Source organism: Polyodon spathula, chromosome 39, assembly GCF_017654505.1.
Source record: "Polyodon spathula isolate WHYD16114869_AA chromosome 39, ASM1765450v1, whole genome shotgun sequence".
Taxonomy (NCBI): domain Eukaryota; kingdom Metazoa; phylum Chordata; class Actinopteri; order Acipenseriformes; family Polyodontidae; genus Polyodon; species Polyodon spathula.
In genome coordinates this window covers 353,295-375,204 of record NC_054572.1, presented here as the reverse complement: position 1 = coordinate 375,204, position 21,910 = coordinate 353,295, and the positions used below count along the sequence as shown (strand labels likewise).

Genomic DNA, 21,910 nt, shown 5'->3' with positions numbered 1-21,910 from the left:
TCCTCCTGTAACAAACCCAACACACGATTCAAACAGTTAACACGTCAACAGCATAGAAATTCAACTCACAGGCATTCTGTACAGTTCAAGTTAAACTGGGTCAGTACATTCACAAAGGTAATCATTCGAAGCAGGGCAATGTTATTCTCAAGACACACAACTTTAAAAAAATAAATAAATAAAATAAATCATTGGTATCCAACAGTGTTGACAACATGAATGTGTGTTTGAAACGAGAGTGGGTGTGTTTGTGCAAGTGTTTTATATAATAATTGCACATTAGGTATCATGTAACTGCCACTACATGTTATTACACAGCACTTAAATCAAGTTTAGGACCACCTAAGATTACGTTAGATTAGATAGCCATGAGAAGTGCTAATCAGGATCTGTTCAGAGGTGCACTATTGCAGTAGTTTAGATATTGACCTAATGTTTTAGTGGGACTTCTTATTACAAAAAGCACATTAAGTTATTTGCAAATACTTATAGTAGCATCAAAGCACTTACATATGACTTAATTAGTAATTACTACCACATTTTCTGTATAAAATATAAATAAATACGGCATTGCAACCATTTAAAAATGCACATATGATATTTTTTATTACCCAAAAGGCTGGTTTCACAGATGCATTTTTAGCAATGGCAGCAAAGGTTGGCTAGTGCCAATAGGAATGTGTGAAACCAGTTATTAGTGACTGCAGTCAGGTCAGGCTGGTTTAACACCGAAATAATGAACCCTCAGAGAGCCCTCACTCCTGCGATTCAGCCCTGGGCTTCCTGGAGGCATCGTGCTGGGGACAAACTATCACGATATTATATTAATACATCAATGTGGCAAATGTATTATTTATATTCCAAGTCAAGTAAGACGGGATCACGTTTTAATATCGGTGATAAACTTCACCTAGGAATGTCAGCTCTTCCAGTTGAAATGCTACAGCGTTCAGTCACTGTGTCACACAGTTTTACAATTTCAGTAAAGTCCAGCTGTGTTCTAGACACCTTCAATTCAGCCCCAAAAATCTTCATTTACTTTCATTTTGTATATTCTTACCTCAGAATATATGTATTTATACATTACCCATTTCAAAATACCTTTAAATAATTCACAGATCATTAATGAATTCATTATTAGCGGATACTTGTCTATTTTGCATTAAATCTTATCCCTAAAACAGGTAGGGTTTGTCATATTAATAACCAGATATATACACATTCTTTGTGAGACAAAAGGATATTAAACACCAATAACACTGTGTAACACAATTTTTGTTCCTGGGTAGTAAGTGTTATTTCCTAATTGCTTATGCCTCAAAAGTATAGAAAATGGCTATTATTCCCCACAAACTTTGCTTTTGTGACCAGGACAGTGAGATTTCAAAATATCACTATTTCCAATGGGAAAACGGGCAAATGTGTGTCTTTTCGTCCACATAAAGTCAGAAAAAAACAACATATGAATCCAAATTAACATGTATTTATACTAAAGGAATACAAAAATGACTACAAAAGATTTAGAAGTGAGTAGTTTTTCGAGATTTACGATTATACTGTATTGGCTAAGCTATATCTTGGGCACCCCTTGTCCGAATCAGAAAAAAAAAAACACAAAAAAAAAAAAACATAGGAACGGTTATAATTGTACGATACAATATGATTTCCCTGTATGTTTTTCCTGATGTTGCTACATCTTCCAACCATATATTCGATACTAAAAACCCTGGGCCATACCTTAGATTAGATATAGAATACACCAAAAAAAATACAGTATAATCGTAAATCTCGAAAAACTACTCACTTCTAAATCTTTTGTAGTCATTTTTGTATTACTTTAGTATAAATGCATGTTAATTTGAATTCATATGTAAATACAGTATAATCGTAAATCTCGAAAAACTACTCATTTCTAAATCTTTTGTAGTCATTTTTGTATTCCTTTAGTATAAATACATGTTAATTTGGATTCATATGTTGTTTTTTTCTGATTTTATGTAGACGAAAAGACACACATTTGCCCGTTTTCCCATTGGAAATAGTGATATTTTGAAATCTCACTGTCCTGGTCACAAAAGCAAAGTCTGTGGGGAATAATAGCCGTTTTCTATACTTTTGAGGCATAAGCAATTAGGAAATAACACTTACTACCCAGGAACAAAAAATAAACAATAATTGTTACACAGTGTAATAAATGGTGTAAGTTCCATTAGATTCGGACAAGGGGTGCCCAAGATATAGCTTAGCCAATCAGGAGTGAGTACCGTGGGCAGGTAGGTCACAGTGTTCTACATTCACAGTATATGGAATATTTTTATGTAATAAATGCTTATCTCCAGGTTTGTCCCCCTGCCAGGGCCTTTCAGAAAGGGGTTCATGCCTTTTTAAAAAGTTTACGTTCTAGAACACCAAAACAATAAACCTTCCCCAATCCGAAAAAAAGAAAACAATCAGCTTTAAAATTCACGTACCTCTACCCCTCCCATAATTCTCCTTCCAAAGTATGGAATGCACCAGAAAAGCTACTAATAGACAGGGGGAGTAGAACAAAAGACAGAACATTCATACAACAAACTGAGAGTGTGGGGCAGTACTGAATGGATCGATTATATCTACAGGAATACTGATTTACACACGTTCAGTTTATTGCAGGAATTCATTTAGATCAGCCCCTCGTGCAGAATTCAGAGGGGAATTCCAACACATCTCCAACACACAAATATTAATATGATCCTCGTGGGTTTTACAGTTTTGATTTGGCCACCTTGGCACAACACTAAGTTATGTCACAGTTCAGTCTGTGTAGGATCTTCACTGCTCACAATTCAAACGACATTCAGGCAAATCAAGAATCTGGCAAAATGGTGGCCTGATCATCCAACTAAAACAGACTTCATGTATCGCTGTGATGTGCTGCAGCTAAACATGGAAGGAGAACAGGAAAGGGAGGGGCTTGTGCAATGCGTGTAACCCCCCCCCCCCCCCCCCCCCGCTTCACCGGACTAACTAAACTAGTGTAACCTCAGTTCCCATCTGAAAAGTGCTTCTGCATCTCGTTTGAAGTCCTTAAAAAGACTTCAGGAGGAGCTGCCACTGCTGTAAGAGGCCAGGGATCATTCAGGGATCTCCAGTGCCATCACCTCAGGCTTCATCTTGAAGTACTGATTGAACCGCAGCACAGCGTACCTGAGCAGAGACACAGAGAGGAGGGTCATACAGAGTGTGCAGTGAAATACAAGTCACAAAGCAGCCCTGCTCACTAGCAATCACTAAAAAGCTAACATTGTAAAAAATATTACTATTAAAAACACACACACACACACACACACACACACACACACACACACGCACACACACACACACACACGCACACACACACACACACACACACACACGCACGCACACACACACACCACACACACACACACACACACACACGCACACACGCACGCACACACACACACACACACACACCTCTCTATATATGTATATATAACAGTAGTAGCTCACCCGAGAAAGTCAAAGTCGATAGTGGAGTACTTGGCTTGAATGAGCGCCCAGAAGCCCCAGAAGAAATGAGAAGCCTGCAGGACAGAGATGACACTGCATTATTAAACTGATCCGGTCTAAACCAGGCTTCTTACAAACAGCCAGGAGCAAGGGGACAGTGAAAAGCAGGGCAGCATCCGCAATGCCTGGAATAACTACTCGTAACAATCATCCGCGGACAGTCTGATCAAATTCAAATAAGCAGGCAATCGCCAAGATACCAATACTAAATGAAACGACATCAACCTAGAGTCTTAGTGTCCCATTAATTTGTGCTAAGGCACATCCTTACCAAGTTTCATCAGAACTGGATGAGTGATTCTCCATATACTAAAAATGTAAGTGTGACTTACAGAGCTTATCCACAACAATACCCTCCTCGCAGGGGGATAAACAGCGGCAGTGTTGCAACGACATATGAAAACGTTACAGTTTCTCCTGTTTGGTTGAGCAGGATGTCAGGTAGAGTAAAAGCAGAAGCGTTCACGTGACCAAGAACAAACACACTCAAGAACACCGCTTTCCATTAAAATCCAGCAGACAGGCTTTTCCAATTCACTGAGATCACAGAGTTTACTCTTCTGTGACGAGACACATTCCCGGCTCACCACGATCAAAGCGGGCTTGTTTGTTAAACAAACACAAAGGCTCACATCACTGGGAAGTGTCCTTAGATAACATTACCCCATGGGCCACATAGGAACACATCACACAAGGGACTGCATTCCCCTAGTGACCCTGATGTATTTTAGTTAGACTTGTTTTATAGGCGATTTGCATATACACATTAAATCTACAGTGGAACTTGTTCCTCAGGTCTGTCAGCAATTAACCACAGGCAAAGAAGAAATAACCTACTATTTTAACACACTCCATACAACACTATGGCTTAACTTCAACATGCAGAGACCCAAGTTTATAATTCAGTTTAACAGTCTATGCAGTCAGACGTGTGCCGAGATATGTATCCAGAGCAGAGAATGCAATACAAACTTATTTAAGATGTTTTTTTTTTTTTTTGGAACAACTAAGAGTTCTACATTTTCTGAACTCCATGAACAAATAGGACTATACAGAGTTAGTAGCTCTAAACCCAAAGAAATGTAGGCTACTGGCATTAGGGAAATCTTGTGTGTTTGGGGCACCTCCCCATCTGAATGTCCTGCTGCCTGGAGCGTTAGCTTGGTCCCTTCATCTAAACGGATACTGGAAGTGTTCTGCGGGAGAGAGAAGACAGTGTACAAGCTCTACAGACTCACCAAAGCAAACTTGTTGATCTGCACGTAGAGCGTCTCGATCTCGCACTCAGTCACCTCCTCCCCCTTCTTGGTGAAGCGCTTGTAGGCCTGCAAATAGATGTGTAGCCACTGCATCTGGAGCTCCCTGCTGGGGTAGAGGGAGTAGTCCACCTCGCTCACTCCTGGCAGGAAAACGCACCCAAACAAGCATCCAAAACACACATAGGGCACGCAAAGGACACGCAAAGGACACAACACAGACCAACGCAACACCCACCAACACGAATGCAAATCAGACCAGCATTCCAGCAGACACACACACCAACGTACGCACGCGCACACACGGGGGAAAAGTGGGGAAGAGGTAGAGAGAGATTTAAAAAGCATTCTCACATGAGGGAGCAATACTAGGAAGCACTTTGCAGCATAAGGCATCAAGGACTTGATCTGCCTGTCGTTTGCATGCCAGATTCCTATTATAATAACGTATGCAAATGCTTCAATGCGTTCCCGCTACTGCTCTGGGCTTGATGGAGTTATCAACAACAATGAATCATTTACTTACAACCTTCTCCACCCTGCCAGCATTAGGGGAGCAGGGACCAGGGTAGCAAAGCTTCAGAGCTATGGGAAAGGATTCTGCATTGACCCCATGGGCCATGCTGGCCTTCACTTACCTGCAAACTCATTGAAGTGGTTCCCAATGTCAAAGGCTTGGTAATTGTAGCTGGCGTACTCGTAATCTATAAATCTGACTTGGCCTGAGGAAGCAGAGGAGGAAATCAGCAGCCATTTAGGAATCAAATTAACCCTTTCACACTCGGCGACCTCATATAACAATGCCATTTTTTCCCCTCCATATAAAAGCAATTGACATACATTCTACATCGAAACTTTATTTTCAGCTATTTTCAATATTTCATGCATGAAAGGGTTAAAGACACAGAGAAAAGTGTCAGAGATCTGTGACCAACTGGAGAAGGATTTCAGAACAAAACGCTCACTCTACAGTTTAGAAATAGTTTACTAATCTATAGAGAATTCCCCGGTCTGCAAATACAAAACTAGGGACATGATCAGATTTTCTGCACTTACTAAACACTAAAACCACTTCTATTAACCACACAGCTATGAAGAGGAACATGAATTACACATGTCAGTATGTTTAATTGTGCTGGTTTCCCAGTAACAGCAGGGGCTAGGGTAATAAAATGAAATCAAAATCTACTTAAGATCATTCTTTAAGCCAGCCAGCTGTGTATAATAATGTAATAAAGCTCTGTGAGATAGCAGTTGGTGGGCCCTTGCCTTCTTTGTCGTTGTGGATGATGTTTTTACACAGCAGGTCATTGTGGCAAAGCACTATGGGAGAGCCGAGCTGCGAGAGGTGCTCCTTCATCCACGCCATTTCCTGTTCAAGCACTTCCAGGCTGGGCACTTCCTGCTGGATCCTAGGAACGAAGTAAATCAATCCGTTCAGACACGCAGCAGGTAATCCAAGCACAGCGGCCACAAGCGGTTCTTTCGAAGTCTTACTACTAGAGCTGCCCTTCCTTTACAAGCAGGTTTGTTTATTTCATTATTTGAAAGGTTTGCTCTAGGTTAACTCAGGTCTCAGTATCGAGGATTGTATGAGAGTATTCTCAAAGCAGGCTGAGTAATCGTGCACACACACACACGTGCACACACAGAGGAAAATTCAAAACCAAATGACTCCAAGTGGTGTTTTATTTCTAGCCCTTTCGCAGACAGACTTGCAGCTCCATGCACTGCGATTGTTTCTGAGAGCTGCTATTGTAATTGTTTTGCTAGAGCGATATTGTAATTAGAGCAGGCTGACCACTTCACCTTTCCAGACTAATGGGCTTGTCCAGTCCTGCAGAGACCAACACAAATCTACCCCCTGCTCCAGCTGAGCTGTACATCTTACAATCCTAACACTATAATACAGAGCGTGAACACTAATACGTGCATTTAAACTCTATATGGAAGATGTGCAAAGTATCACTGAAAAGCTTCCATCACCACTGCACTGAAAATGATGACCACCGTCACATGAAGGCTGCTTAAAGACGACATTGTCAGCGTTTGCATGTTCACGTCTTACCGCGAATAGTTTTTTTTTGTTGCAAAAACTCATTGCGACTGATGCCCATTTACAGTTTTATCACCTTTAGTAATGAGAAGCCACCAGACCCAGTTTTATCACACAAGCCGTTTTCAAGGTAGCTGAACCCTTTCTTGATAAGCACCCTGCTCCAGATTCATTCAAGTCTCAGTTAAACACTCAGTTAGAAGACTGCAGGTGTAACTGCTAGCGGTGAAGGGGCCAGTGGACTGAACTGGGCAGTGTGAAGGGTGCCGGGGGGTGGGGTTCTTACCTGATGTTGGAGGCCTCTGCCGTGAACTCTGTTGTCACGAGGGAGAAGTATTTCCGCAGCTTGATCCACAGGTTGGGTTTGGGAATGCAGCCGTTGTGCGCATGGATAGTGTGGATCCGTGCCATCTCCACAGCAATCAGTCTGCAGGGGTGTTGAATTATTATTATTATTATTATTTATTATTATTATTATTATTATTATTATTATTATTATTACTACTAAATAAAGCGCAAGACCTGGAGTACAGATTACCTACATAGTATAACATACCTATGTACACTATGCCAAGTGATATCATAAATATATAGACATATACAGAAAATTTAATGGCAAACGTTTCGACTAGAAGTCTTCCTTAGTCTTGAATGTTGATATGGGTTCTGGTTCAGAGTCTTATATCCCAGACCCTGTTTGGTCTTTGTTAGCAGGTTTGATTGAAATTATACTCTCTAGGGGCTGGAGTTTCTCTGCCGGAGTTGGGAAACTCACCCCAACTCCAGGTAAGGATCAATACCAAACGAATCACAACACATAGTAGTTCACAAGATCTTTAATGATATACTCAGGGGTAGAAACTTCCATTAGCCCTGCATCCAGTCCTGGGTTTCAGAACTCCCCTTGTTTAAGTATATTATTGAAATCAACAGGTGCCAGGAGTTTGAACAATCAGGACCCTGCTAAATCTGCTCTGAATTAAATGATCACGCTTGAAGTCTCATTTGCATCTGCAGGTTGACTGTTAGAAGCTGTTCATGCAGCTATAAGACAAGGAACAATACGACTAATAGGAATTGCTCAAACTCCAACCTACAAATAATATTAATAACCTTTAAATAATATACTTAATTGATGGTAGCTTGGAAACCCAGGACTGGGTGCAGGGCTAGTGCGAGTGTCTAACCCTGTAAACTACTTTGGGGTTCAGATCACGCCCAGTGTAGGGATTGAGGTTCACATTTCACCCCATTAAAGACATCCCAAAAGTCTGTTACCTGAAAAGCACAGGGTCCCGGACGTGTTGGGGTCCCAGTGCGTCCCCTTGCATGAACTCGTAGCACAGCCCGTTCTGGAAGGTACAGTAGAGGTGCGGGGCACAGCCGTTGGCGTGCAGGACTTGGAAACTCTTCAGCTCGTTGTCACGGTCCACAAACAGCTCCGTCTTGTTCCCATAGACCCGGACCAGCACAGTGTCAGTTGGGCATTCCTCCAAATAGCAGCCCACCAGCTTGTTAGTGATGCCATCCGTGAACAACTGGAGGAGGAGGGAAAGAGAGGAGAGTCATGCTCAACTCCCACCAGTGTTCGTGCGCCCAACAGGCAAAGTTTCTCTTTCAGCAAGCAAATCAATATTTGTTTAACACTTTGAATACTTTCCCAGATCAAAAAGAGGCATTCCCCACCAGCCTCTGAGACTCCCGTTTGCTGTGTAGCCATAGCGATGGCTCCATGCCCACCAGACTACAACGCGCATAACGAACAGGGGCACAAGCAGAAACCTGGCTGGTCAGCCGCTGTCTGGATTAACTCTGATACACCTCTACTATGGAAATGCCTCATTGGAGTTTATCCAGGTGAAATACAGTGACATTGTCACAAGTGACCCTAAAACCCCTTCTCTCTTGTACACGGGGCTAGCTCCTTTTGAGTGGAAGGCTTGTGCTGCAGAAGTATACGGCCCTTCAACAGAACCACCTTCATTTCTTGGTGGGGTTTCCCCACTGATGACGGAAATGAGAACGAGGTGTGGGAACCCATTGATATGAAAAATAGTGAAGTCTGGCCAACTCAGATGGAAGGAATACCGAAAACATACCTGATTAAAAGGCCATTGTTACCAGTACCTGTTATGAGCAATAATATTATAAAACTGTACTGGTTTAGAAATGGTTAAACAAGCAGAAACACGATTGCAGAAACCTAAGCTAGCTTAAATGAAGGTTCAGTAAAACTCAAATTATGACTTAATGCAATAACACTGACTGAACCTTTTAAGAATGTGCTTGCAGCCAAAGTTTCTTATCAGCAAGAAGCAACTTAACCCAGACAGGGGGCCCTTGCCTGTGCATTTCATCTAGGAATGTACCAAGCTCTTCTTTGCACCAGGGAAATGTGTTTTAGCAAGCAAGGCTAAATTTACTGACACACACAGGCACTTTAACTCAAAGACTGGTCCTCTTAGTCTTAGCTGGTGCGCTTGCTGGAGACCTCTCTGTGAAGCCGACTGCTGGTGTTGTATTAAGAGCCTTGTTTGGATGACTGTCCTTTATTTATCCTGGTTTACATGTCAAGATGTATTTCTCTTTCTATAAAAAAAGAAGGTAAGTATAATCTTGAATTTATATCTCACCTCTATTGAAGAATAAGGCTATAAGGATAGGATTATTATATGTAGCTTTAGGGAGGATGTTTTATTGTATGCTTTAGGTCAGCTTTGGGTGTTTTAGGCTGACAAAGTATGTGTTGTAATTATATTGCTTTACAGTATTAATGCTGTTAGTTTGCAAAGACCCCAGACTGTCTGGACTGTCTAGGAGATCTGTGATCACTTAAGCGTTAATAAAACCAAAAGGGGTCAAATACATACTGTGATTTGTTAAACTGAGTCTGTGCGTTTATTCTTGATTGAAGGTTGTCTGGGTACGTGAAAATCTGTTAGCCAGAATATGAACTATCCTCTATAGGAGTTTAAACAATCAATTTGTCCTCCTGAGCCTCCCCAGGTTCTATAGAGAATACAGGACGTGCATGAATGTAATAATATGTTGAACCAAATACTGGCATCTCTGGGCTCATTAAACAGGGCATTTGTGTACCATGTTTATTAAAACTAACATATCTGCATTCTGTTGTTACAAGAACCCTAAATACTATATACCTTTGCATGTGTCTGCCAGTCATTTGAGCTCACTCCACTTCAATCAGTAACTTAAAAGGCTGCTAATTGCACTGTACAGTGAATATAACAAATGTTCTTCAAGGATAAAAATGCATTTTCAAACAGCATACATTTTTAGCCATGCATATACACAGAGTTTGCAATATCGATTGCAATGGGTTCAAAAATAATCTGCAATTTATAACAGAGACATCATGCAACGTGAAAATGAATAACGATGGCAGGAATTAATCATATTTATTTGGTATTTTCTAACACACTCTTTTTGCATTGACACGTGTTTTCTCCTTCGTTTATCAGCTTCATTTGGACCTGGCAATGCGTTATTTTACACCTGAGGGATTTCGCTGCTGTAATATGGTACAGCTTTATAGCGTCGCTACATTAAAACAATGCTAACATTCTGCAAGTTTAAGAGAACGTTTGGACATGATAAAGCAACTAAATCAATTGATCTAAACTATGGCAGGTATTCAAGTCAATGGAGGGTGCTGGATACAGGGTGGCACTGCATTAATATACACAAAACTATACACTGTATAAAACATTCCATGCCTCCCACAGACACACGCATTCCATTCCCCACACCACTGCCCGACGGCAGGGAGGACGTCTGTGACACAAGGCTGTGCTTAAAGCAGATCATGTTTTGGGCTGGTTTCACAGACCCTGGATAGCTCTAGTCTTGGATTACGTTACCCGAGGGAGACTGAGTTTAGTGCCGATAGAGATGTGTGGAACCAGCTGGAAACGTTTTGTGGAATTTCACGGCTGCTCTGTCTCTTGTCACCTCCTCAAGACCCACCTGTTCAAACTGCACATGTAGATCTCTCTGATCCACCTATGCACTGGCCTACTATGCACTGGACTGCCTGACCTCGGCACCATGCTGCTGGAGCCTCAGCTAACGTATTATTGCAGTACTATGTCATTGTAGATAGAATTTGTTGCATCATACTTCATATTGTATTAGTATTATTGCACTTACTGTAAACTATACTGTATTTAAATATTCATCTTGCATTGTAACCCTGTACTGCCATGTAAGTCATCTGGAGACGGGCATCTGCCAAATAACAAATAATAATAATAATAATAATAAGCGCATACAAAAAGTAAAACAATTCCAATTTACAGCACATGATCCTGTTCACAGTCAGTATTTACAGGATTTGAAACCCCGGTCAGGATTTAAATAGAAATATTTATGAAGAGGTCAGTTTTGTGTCTGAGGGCAGTGAATTCCAAAGGTCAGATGCCTGATATACAAAGGCGTGCTGGCCCATATTAGATCTCAGTTTAGAGATTTTAAAAGTAGGCACATAATTTGGTGTCTGAAGCATCTGGTTTTGTTTATTTCGCACTGAGCCCAGCTCATCGTCACTCTGTTAATAAAAGGATGTGCTACAGCAGCTGAACGATGATCAAGTGTTGGATTTGAAGGTCCCTTCAGACTAGGTTGTGACTTTTTGAAATCTTGTGAACCTATAAAAAGCAGTCAGTTTGACCTCTGCTCTCAGGAGTGCAGTCATTTTGTCACTGGCGAATTTCACCAGTACTTTGGTCTAAAATGTCTGCCCTCTGTTTAAAATGTGTTTTCTTTTTAGTTCAAGTTTTACTTAAGAAGTTGTAATCGTAGCTGACACTTGTCACCCTGTTCTGGATTCGCACTTCGCAAAGACAAAGTGAAATCATTTCAGACGCAACAATTAGGGTGTCTCCGTTTCATGAGAGTACTTTTTCAGGTTTACAAGCACCTGTATGCTAAATGAACACACAAACAAAACACACCCACCCACCGCACGTCACAATGCTCAAGACAGCACTGTAATCAGACACTGGCTCGGTCTCCCTCAGTACAGTGAAACTTGCAGCAGTGACACCATGAACAGTCAGAGTCATAAACAAACTGCTGCTGTGACAACATCAAGCTGACATTCACGTAAAGCAGCACCTTGCAACCAGACCAACGCCCCGGCGGGCTGCTCAGTGGCACTGGAGCTACATTACAGTTAAAAGCCATGTCCATAAAAACATTTTAACAGCTAGAAAGAGAACTAGCCCTAGGGACAGTGTTGCTGTGGGGGGCTGGGCCCTGCCAGCTGAACAAAACCAGAGTCTCAAGTGGATCAGTGGGAGTACAGTTTGGCTCAGCTCCTCCATACTCTTGAATGCAAAGACCAGGGATGTGCATTGTGGGATCTCTAGACTCACAAAACATTGCTCTATTCTGCAGATATTCTCCTTTTACATGTATTCTGATCTGACTGTAACTCAACCCTACTGTATGTAGAATTTCACATAACCCGATCAGCACTAATCCTCCACCGCCTAATATTATCCAAGACAATGTAGGGCAAGATTAATGCAAATGGTGGGGGGTCTATTTCTATTTCTTTAAAAAGCGACTTCAGATCCTGTTACTTGGTGCCAATTGTTCGTATTTTTCGTGGCTGATACAATATAATTATTATTAAAATGTATTGCTTCTTTTTTGGGGAACATTCGTTTGGTTTTTGTTTTAAAATGTTTTGTGATGAAACTTCTCTCACTCGTGTGTTATCCCAGTTTATTAAAAGCCGACTTTGCTGCTGTCCCAGCTTTCGTACATTCACTAAAGGCTGAGCTGAAAGCTTAAAATCATATACGATACAGTGGGATAGCGATTCTTGTCAGCGCTTAATTCGATATATGCATTCCTGGTTTGTAAAAAGGATTTCAATACTATCATGCAGATTTCCTCCCCTGTTTTCACAGTATTGCTCTTTTCGTTGCATCAAGAGGAATCGGACACTTGTGCGGACGATGTAATAATAATATAATAATAATAATAATAATAATAATAATAATAACATATAGCTTGCCTGTTATGAGATCCGTCTCGACTACACCACGATGCCTATAGAAATAGTAACAGAACAGTGTTCTGGCTCGGCTTCACCATTGGTTGTAACAAGATACCACACTGGTGTCAAATCGAATAATGTAGAAAACAAAGATCTGCAGAAAAATAAAACAGATGTGCAAGTGACACGCGATGCTGCTTATGAGGGATGCTTTCGGCCACATTGCATTTTTTGATGCAACACTGTTCATTAGCACCCTGCCATAAACCAAAAGCAGGGGTGACTGTCTATGACTTTCCAATGCAGTTAGGAGGTCTATCTATCTAACCTACAGTGCATCCCCTAAGCTGCTGCACTCAGCAGCCAGCCAAACAGGGGCTCTTTTTACTGGCAAAACCATTCTTCACGACAGCGTGCAGGGATGAGAGTGGAGTCTTTAACCAGCTAACTGAAACTGAAACTAAAAAACTAAAGCAAAATTGAGATAACTGCTGAAACTGAAAAATAAAAACACACACTGGTGCTGGTAATGACAGAGCTGGAGAGCTGAGAATGGAGTGTTTAGACTAGCGCTCATTAAGGTGCAGGTAATGACGGCAGAGGGGATAGAAATAAGACTCTTACTGAATAGCTGTTTTATCCATTCCATGTTTTACTAAGAGCTTGATTAGCCACAGTGTATAGGTAACCAGCTCAAGTGTGTCTTATTAAACTCATACAAACTGAAAATGAGCAATTAGCCAAAACTGTTACACCCTTGCTTAAGCTGAGAGAAGGCTGCGTGTTTCTTTAAAAGAGCTGTCAGTTTCAGCAGTGAGAAAGCTGACCTGCTAAACACTTGGGTACGGCCACGTTTGCAGGTGAGGCAGTAAAGAGGCACCAATCTAGATAACACAATGACATAATTACAACACTGCACTGGGACTGGGTCAACCTGTTACATTTGAGAATCCCGCAGTGTAGAATGTCTAATTTATATGAAGTTGTATTAAAAGCACACCACAAATTAAGAACCAAAACAAACGCATAGCCTATAGTTGGTAATAATGGCATACTGTTAAATAATAAACACACACATTATAGATATAATATATATATATATATATATATATATATATATATATATATATATATATATATATATATATATATATATATACATACACACATACACACACACACACATAGATAGATAGATAGATAGATAGATAGATAGATAGAGATACTTTTCGATGCATTTCAGTACCACCACAGTATTATTCAATAAGCCCCCTTTGTAAACTAATGTAAACGCCATTATAAAAAAAAAAAAAAATCAAAACGATAGGGTGAAAACGATACTTTTTTTTTTTTTTTTTTTTTTTTTGTAGTAAGAAAATATGAATAGCTACTGGGACACACTTCATTTCTAGTATAACACGATTTACTACAGCTTTAAATAATAAACCGACTCCTGGGCTGGGATTACAATAACATTGTTAATACGACGGCATCTCGTTTGCGCCGGTCTGTCACTTTTAATGAAAGGAAAAGGTGAGGTCATACCAGCTGGAAATGTGTATATTTTGAAAGGTAACAGTAATAATTATTTACCTTGGTTTGTACCCGGTCGGTGTCCCAGGCGGGTCGAAGCTTTTTGATCAGTTTCAATGCACCGGGTATTACATTATGCTCATCCACGCAAATTGACAATTTTCGGATTACCGGCGAACCGACGGGCACATGGATTTCCGTCTCCATTCTGCTTATCTCCTTTCTGTCAAGACTTTACAGCAAATAATTTCCTGCAATATAAAAGACAGCGATATAAATAAAACAGTGTTTTTTAGAGAAACGGAATGTACAATATAACTGGCCGGTTTTTTTGTTTTTTTTTCTTAATGAAACGACGGTGATGTTGGTGTCCGGTGCGCAACGCCCTGGAGAAGAATCACCTGATTGTTTGGTTCCAGTGCGGGGAGCTCAGTCAGAGAGACCGGCGAGAGAGCTGGAGAAACGCCCACTCCGAGCACTCGCAACCCGGCGTGCCTGCGGGCGGGGGCTCGGCTAGAGCCGGACTTGGCAGCATTAGAAGCGGTTTGTAAAGATGTGTCTCCCCTGGTGGTTGTAAGACCGAAGCAAACTGGTGTGAATTTAGTCGAATGCCTACATGAATCTATTATTATTATTATTATTGATATTGATAATTTTGTTTAGTCATAACTGTTTCATTATTGTTCGTTTTAGTGCTGTTTCAAAGTTTTAAAAACAACTTTTCGAAATTAAAAAGATCAGGCTAAACGCCGGTAAAGACAATGGAACTAATTCTACACCTTGCCCTGGCTAGGACATTTTACATATTTGGAAACCTTTATTACTTGTCAATCGTTATCTTTCTAACCGTATAAAACTAGCAAATAAAATAAAACATTTGTTTGCTTGTTTCAAAATGGGTCCCGTTTGACCACACACTTTGCATGTTGAGCTGAATTACACACAATCTCCACTAGGTGGCAGTAAAGCTATTGAAAATCAATAGTCACCATGTTCCAGAATGTTCTGCAAGCACTGTCAGTCAGCCGCCGCGTATCGTAGCTTTCAAGGGGTGTTCTGCTTGGCTTGCCACCGTCAGGGCTTCCCAACCCTGGTCCTGGGGAACCCCTGCGTGTCCTGGTTTTCATTCCAGCTGAGCTCTCAATTACTTAACAAAACTAATAATAATGTACTTAATAAGACCTTGTTAATTGTTCTCTGCTCCTAAAAAGCTGCAGAGTTCAAGTTACTTATACAGTGTTATCGATAACTTGAAATCTGCAACTGTTTAAAAGCTGAAAACAAGTTTTATTTAAAAAAAGTCTAATTAAGCAAACTATTAGTTCAGTTAAGAGTTTTGAATGAAATACCCCACATTCATGTCATTATCAGTCATTTCAAAGTCTGCCCAAATGCCTTGCTCGCTACATTTAAATGCATTTAAAATTATGCTTTTTTAATTGATTGCTTTGTATCCGAAAACGAATATGCATCACTGACATGTGGACCTCAAAGGAGTTCAAAGGAACCAGTGCTTCTGAACCTGTGTGCACTGGGAATCTGATTAAACCACAACATCAATTCCAGCTCTGAACTGGTTTACACACAGAATAAAGAAAGGATTTGAGGAACAGATTCCTCAAACAGGTATAGACCATCATCAGAGCACCAAATCTAGCGCTGAACCTCAACAACACTTTCTGGGACTGACTAGCTCCCAATACATCCTTCTGTGGGGGGTACATCACTGGCAATGTGGTAAAACCAAAAAATACAAGTTGTTTTTTCATGTAACGTACCTGAAAATAATATTTTAAAAAGTTAGGAGTGGTGGTAAAACAAAAAGGGTATCCGTGCATTGAAGATCTGTGTTTTAATTGAATATGCCACAATGCATAGTAACTTGAACTAGACTGGATCTGCACCTAAACTAGGTAAATGTAATTTCCCATCTTGCAACTGGCTCGACCAGGAGAAAGCTAGCCTTCTTTAAATGGCTCTAAAGGGAATCTCTGTTAATCTGAATGGCTCTTTTCTCCAGTAAGGTTGGGCAACTCTGCCATGCCGTTGATGCGTTCCCCTTTCTTCCTGTTTTCACTTTTCCACTATACTGATCTTTTACTGTGTCCCTTAGTGCCTCTTACACTGCATATTCTGTTCCTGGTGACAGTCCCACTTTGCATCAGAGTTACGAGCACCAAACTTACAAGCGGGCCAGTTGAGCAAACGTTTAGCTGGAAGAATGCAATCACTCAACCAGGCCTCCAGCGCAACCAGAATCTATGTGACTGGGAGCATTTTAATTTTAAAGAAAGCAAAGTATGTTTTGTTTTCAGGCCAAAGAATGACTAAGCCAGCTGTGTGAATGCATTTTGTTTAAAACCAAATAAAAACAAGCATGTTAACCCAAGTTTTTCCTAGGCGTTTAAAGCAGTGTTTTTGCTACAGTTACAATCAGAAAAGTTAAATTGAGCCCTCCCCCATGTATAGTACAGTTTTAAAGCCTTTCATATCACAAGATGAGTTTTGCATTACTATGCTGTATCTTTGTATTATATTCCACATTAAGGCAGTAGACAGCAGGCGTACACATTTATTAAAACCACAGAAAAGTATTTTATTTCAGATTTATAACAGCCTCCGTTCCCAAGGTGTTCCTAACTCGGAGGTTCTACTGTATGTGGAAATATTGGTAATTCATATCTCAGGCCCCCCAGAGAGGCTGCCTTTGCCTGATAGGGGGAGAGTCGTTGGAAACTCGCAGTCAATTTGATAAACCGTTTTCTTTTTTCTTCTAACAAATTAATCTGAGAAGGTCTGTGTTTGAGCTTGTCCCTGCCTCTCTGAAATCATAGCTGTGAGGCAGGATGTAAGGGCTCTGTAGGTGGCTGAGTATAAATACGTCATTGTGTTTAAATATTAGGCATGTTGCTGCCTTGGTAGAGCTAAGCATGGGCCTCACTTCACTTTTCAGTTGCTGGATTTAAAACCTTTTTTTTTTTTAACTAAACCAAACCAGTTTAACGAGCCATCTCATTGTCCGAGTCTATGTGCAACCCCTTTCATACCGTCTGCTTACTGATTCTCATTTCCTTTAGAAAAAAAAAAGAAACCAACCTTTTAATATCTTGTTTTGCTTCCTGTAGAGCTTGGACATCACACTTATAACCCCCTACTGCTGCAAAGGCTGAATGTGGCAAGCAGGTTTCAAGGGGGGGGGGTGGGGGGGGGTGGGGACTACCTTTTGGAAACGTAAACAAACTGGACTGTCAATCCAACACATGCTAAAAAAAATGCAAACTGTCACTAAGGAATTCAATTTGTGTGAGCTGAACTGAGCATGACTCAGGAACATTACAAAAGTTAAAATACTTCTAACTTATATCTATCTGTATAGAAAGGGAGGGCTTATTTATTACAGTAACATCAAATGGTTATAGAACTTTTAACCTCAGAATCCGTCATGGGAGTGTGTCACGCAACTCCAACCGTCACCTGAGGAGTTTACTGAAATCATTTCACAGGGTGATCTATTCTGGAGCTGTGCTTGGACATGTTAAAGACTAATCTAGGCTTTCTTTTATATAGGCTGAACACAGACATCCCGGGATATTTACAGCTGTGACTTTCACATAGACAGGTCGGACCAGGTTGCTATCACACGTGAACGCTCAGTAATGATAGCTGGTTGAGAGAAAGCAGCCCCCTGTCTCCTACACAATGCTGCTTGATCTCTATTCCTTTCAAAGTGTTTCTTCACATAAATACAGCTCATTCTTGGAGCGGAAGACAGACAATGCTGTTTTCTTATGATGTCTGCCGGGACAAGCGTTAGCTACACTGTTTACACTACACTCCCTCATCACCATATCACAGTTCCTCAGCTCTAACTATCAAGCAACACTACCTCCTCATCCCTTATCTCTAACCGTTGAGCCACACAGCTTTCCAGTCTCTCAGCTCTAACGACCAGGATACACTGCCTCCGAATCAGTGGTGCAGTCCTAAATCTGAAGGTACCTGAAAATAGTACCAGAACTGTGTTCCAGCACGTTCTGGCTACACTGCACCGCTGCTCCCAGTCCCTTACCTCTAACCACTAAGCCACACTGACACTCCGTCTTACAACTCTAAACATTAAGCCACACCGCTCCCAGTTTCTCTGCTTTAAACACTAAGCCACACCACTCCCAGTCTCTCTGCTCTAAACACTAAGCCACACCGCTCCCAGTCTCTCTGCTCTAAACACTAAGCCACACCGCTCCCCGTCTCTCTGCTCTAAACACTAAGCCACACCACTCCCAGTCTCTCTGCTCTAAACACTAAGCCACACCACTCCCAGTCTCTCTGCTCTAAACACTAAGCCACACCGATCCCAGTCTCTCTGCTCTAAACACTAAGCCACACCACTCCCAGTCTCTCTGCTCTAAACACTAAGCCACACCGATCCCAGTCTCTCTGCTCTAAACACTAAGCCACACCGCTCCCAGTCTCTCTGCTCTAAACACTAAGCCACACCGCTCCCAGTCTCTCTGCTCTAAACACTAAGCCACACCGCTCCCAGTCTCTCTGCTCTAAACACTAAGCCACACCGCTCCCCGTCTCTCTGCTCTAAACACTAAGCCACACCACTCCCAGTCTCTCTGCTCTAAACACTAAGCCACACCACTCCCAGTCTCTCTGCTCTAAACACTAAGCCACACCACTCCCAGTCTCTCTGCTCTAAACACTAAGCCACACCGATCCCAGTCTCTCTGCTCTAAACACTAAGCCACACCACTCCCAGTCTCTCTGCTCTAAACACTAAGCCACACCGATCCCAGTCTCTCTGCTCTAAACACTAAGCCACACCGCTCCCAGTCTCTCTGCTCTAAACACTAAGCCACACCGCTCCCAGTCTCTCTGCTCTAAACACTAAGCCACACCGATCCCAGTCTCTCTGCTCTAAACACTAAGCCACACCGCTCCCAGTCTCTCTGCTCTAAACACTAAGCCACACCGCTCCCCGTCTCTCTGCTCTAAACACTAAGCCACACCGATCTCAGTCTCTCTGCTCTAAACACTTAGCCACACCGATCCCAGTCTCTCTGCTCTAAACACTAAGCCACACCGATCCCAGTCTGTCTGCTCTAAACACTAAGCCACACCGATCCCAGTCTCTCTGCTCTAAGCACTAAGCCAAACAGCTTACCTCCCTCAGTGGTGTGCAGTCGATATCCCAACTCTCAAAAGGTTAGAGGTCCTTGATTTGTTAAGCTCTCTCTCTCTCTCTTCAAGGGGAGCAGCTTTCACTAAACAAACAGGTGTTCTGATGGTACCTCACTTCCACAAGGTTAATGCTCTGAGGAATGTGTGGCAGGAACGCACCACTCAAACTTCAGAACAATCAAGTGACTTGAAAGAGAGCATGGCAGGATTTGATGGCTGTTCGTTTGGAAGCATTAGTCCTCCGGGACTCATAAACATTGCAGAGGGCTTGGGGGTCAGCAGATCTAGTATAGTGGTATCAAATCTAGACTAAGGGTTAGATAGGGTTAAGATACAGGTCACTGTTTAATGACCTGGTGTACAGTGCTATTCGATCAAACCTCTAGACACAACAGAACCCCCAAAACAAACAATCTATACTCCCTTTCATTTCAAATACATTCTCTAGAAAGTATCGCTGAATGTCATTCTTGAATCCCTCCCTTCACTCTGACGCCTCTAAAGACACGACGGTTGTATTTTTGTTTCTTTATTAAATGAAGATTTTTGAAATGCGCCATTTATGATGTGAATCAATCTTCTAAATAGTTAAACAAATGAAGTCACTCTTCAGTCAGATCAGCACTTCAGGGCAATGTAACCCAGGAATTTGCAGATTAAGCCACAGTTACAAAACGATCATTACTAAGCAAACAACCAGAAAGTAAATACAGAGCATGCTCCCGTTTCAAAACTCAAAATACAGCTTTTACGCCAATACAAATACTGCTCTTAGCCACAAACTTACCCATGAAGGTGGCACTCAAGCTATTTAGAATTTTTAATACAGTGAAATAGTTTGATGTTTAAGATTCCCAAACCAATTATACCTTTGTTTGTGTTTATATGTACAGCTGTGGCCAAAAAATTTGCATCCCCCTATAGAACAAACTAATTTTGCTTCATAAAGTCGAATGAAACCTGCTGAATAATGTTATGTTAACATATTGAATTGCATACCGCTTTGCAGTTTTACTTAAAGACAAACTGGCAAAAATTGAAAAAATGTGACATTTCAAAATCCATTCTAATACTGTACTGCTGTTATGGCTTCCGGTAGACTATTGCGATATCACTTGGTAGTTTCTTTGATCACATGATGTTCAATAAAAGATCTTAATTATGTTTATATAGTTTAAAAACCAAAAAATAAAATATGCCTCAATCCTAACATTCTAGGTGATGCAAAAATTTTGTCCATAGCCGCTGTGTGAGTGTGAATGACTGTGTGTGAATGAGTGTGTGTGAATGAGTGTGTGTGAATGACTGTGCGTGATGAGTGTGAATGAGTGTGTGTGAATGAGTGTGTGTGAAAAGTGAGTGTGAGTGTGTGTGAATGAGTGTGAGCACATTCAGATCAAACAAACCTAGGCTTGTTCATTCACTCTGATTACACTGTGTCGGTTTAATCAGCAGTACACTTGTACACGGCCCAAAGTTCTCATGTTCACGCAATGAGCCCCAAAGTGCCTCAGAGGAGTGTCGACGATCCTGGGATTCTTCAGAAGTGGGATTTAGACACATTCCTGTGGAAATCCAAAACCAATTCCGTGGATTAGCGTACATTTTTATTACCACTAAACGTGCTTACATTGTTTTGATACGCGGTCAGGAAAAAATCCAAAGAACTTTCATACCTGTAAGCGCAGCACGCTGAGATGGCTCTTCTCTTGAGTAAATGTATGCCCTGCTGATGTAATGCAGACAAGCTTGTAAAAACCTGCCTTCCACACTCCCTGCCGCATCGCTGGAGCTGCCTGCTTTGTGCTCCCCAGTTTCAGTCACCAGCTGCAGGTCTGTGGGCCCCATTTCCCAATCTTTTGCTCAGTGCAACAGACTCTCTTCAAAAGCCTTTTAGTTGCTTTCTAACACTGCTGTTTTATTTTCAGTCATTGTGAGTGGTTCTGGGATCCCCTAAGCAAGTTCAAAGTCTGTAAAGGCAGGTTTAGAGAAATGCTATGTTGTTATTTCTTTTTAGTGCTGCCATTGGGCTTAACCATTCCTGTGGTTTTTCTCCAATAGAAGGCTATTTAGTCCTTCAACAGGCTGGCTAATGTTGATTTGCTACACAGTGGTAGACAGCTAATAAATGACAGGAATGAATGTATGAAAAAGGCCATTGACAGGCTTAGACTTACTGTCTATATTGGTCTTCCGCAATGGTCCTGGATTCAGTTGTCAACCCGTTCCACTTTCTGAGCTGAAGAGCAAAGCCAAGTTTTAATAAACCTTTTTAACATC

At 41.4% G+C, this 21,910-nt stretch overlaps 1 protein-coding gene across 2 annotated transcripts; it reads right to left on the bottom strand.

The window, feature by feature from the left end:
* Positions 1–2,195: 2,195 nt before the first annotated feature.
* Positions 2,196–15,102, bottom strand: LOC121304701 (ethanolamine kinase 1-like). Of its 2 annotated transcripts, XM_041235999.1 has the most exons (9): positions 14,845–15,102; positions 14,504–14,694; positions 8,161–8,420; positions 7,169–7,309; positions 6,096–6,238; positions 5,465–5,548; positions 4,809–4,969; positions 3,511–3,584; positions 2,196–3,186 (listed from the first exon to the last, which is right to left on the bottom strand). In XM_041235999.1, exons 2-9 carry the CDS (start codon positions 14,648–14,650, stop codon positions 3,114–3,116), a joined length of 1,083 nt encoding a protein of 360 aa, XP_041091933.1. In that variant the 5' UTR covers positions 14,651–14,694; positions 14,845–15,102; the 3' UTR covers positions 2,196–3,113. The 2 variants fall into 2 exon arrangements, with proteins under 2 accessions (XP_041091933.1, XP_041091932.1); XM_041235998.1 differs by having other exon boundaries at positions 14,504–15,102.
* Positions 15,103–21,910: the final 6,808 nt, after the last annotated feature.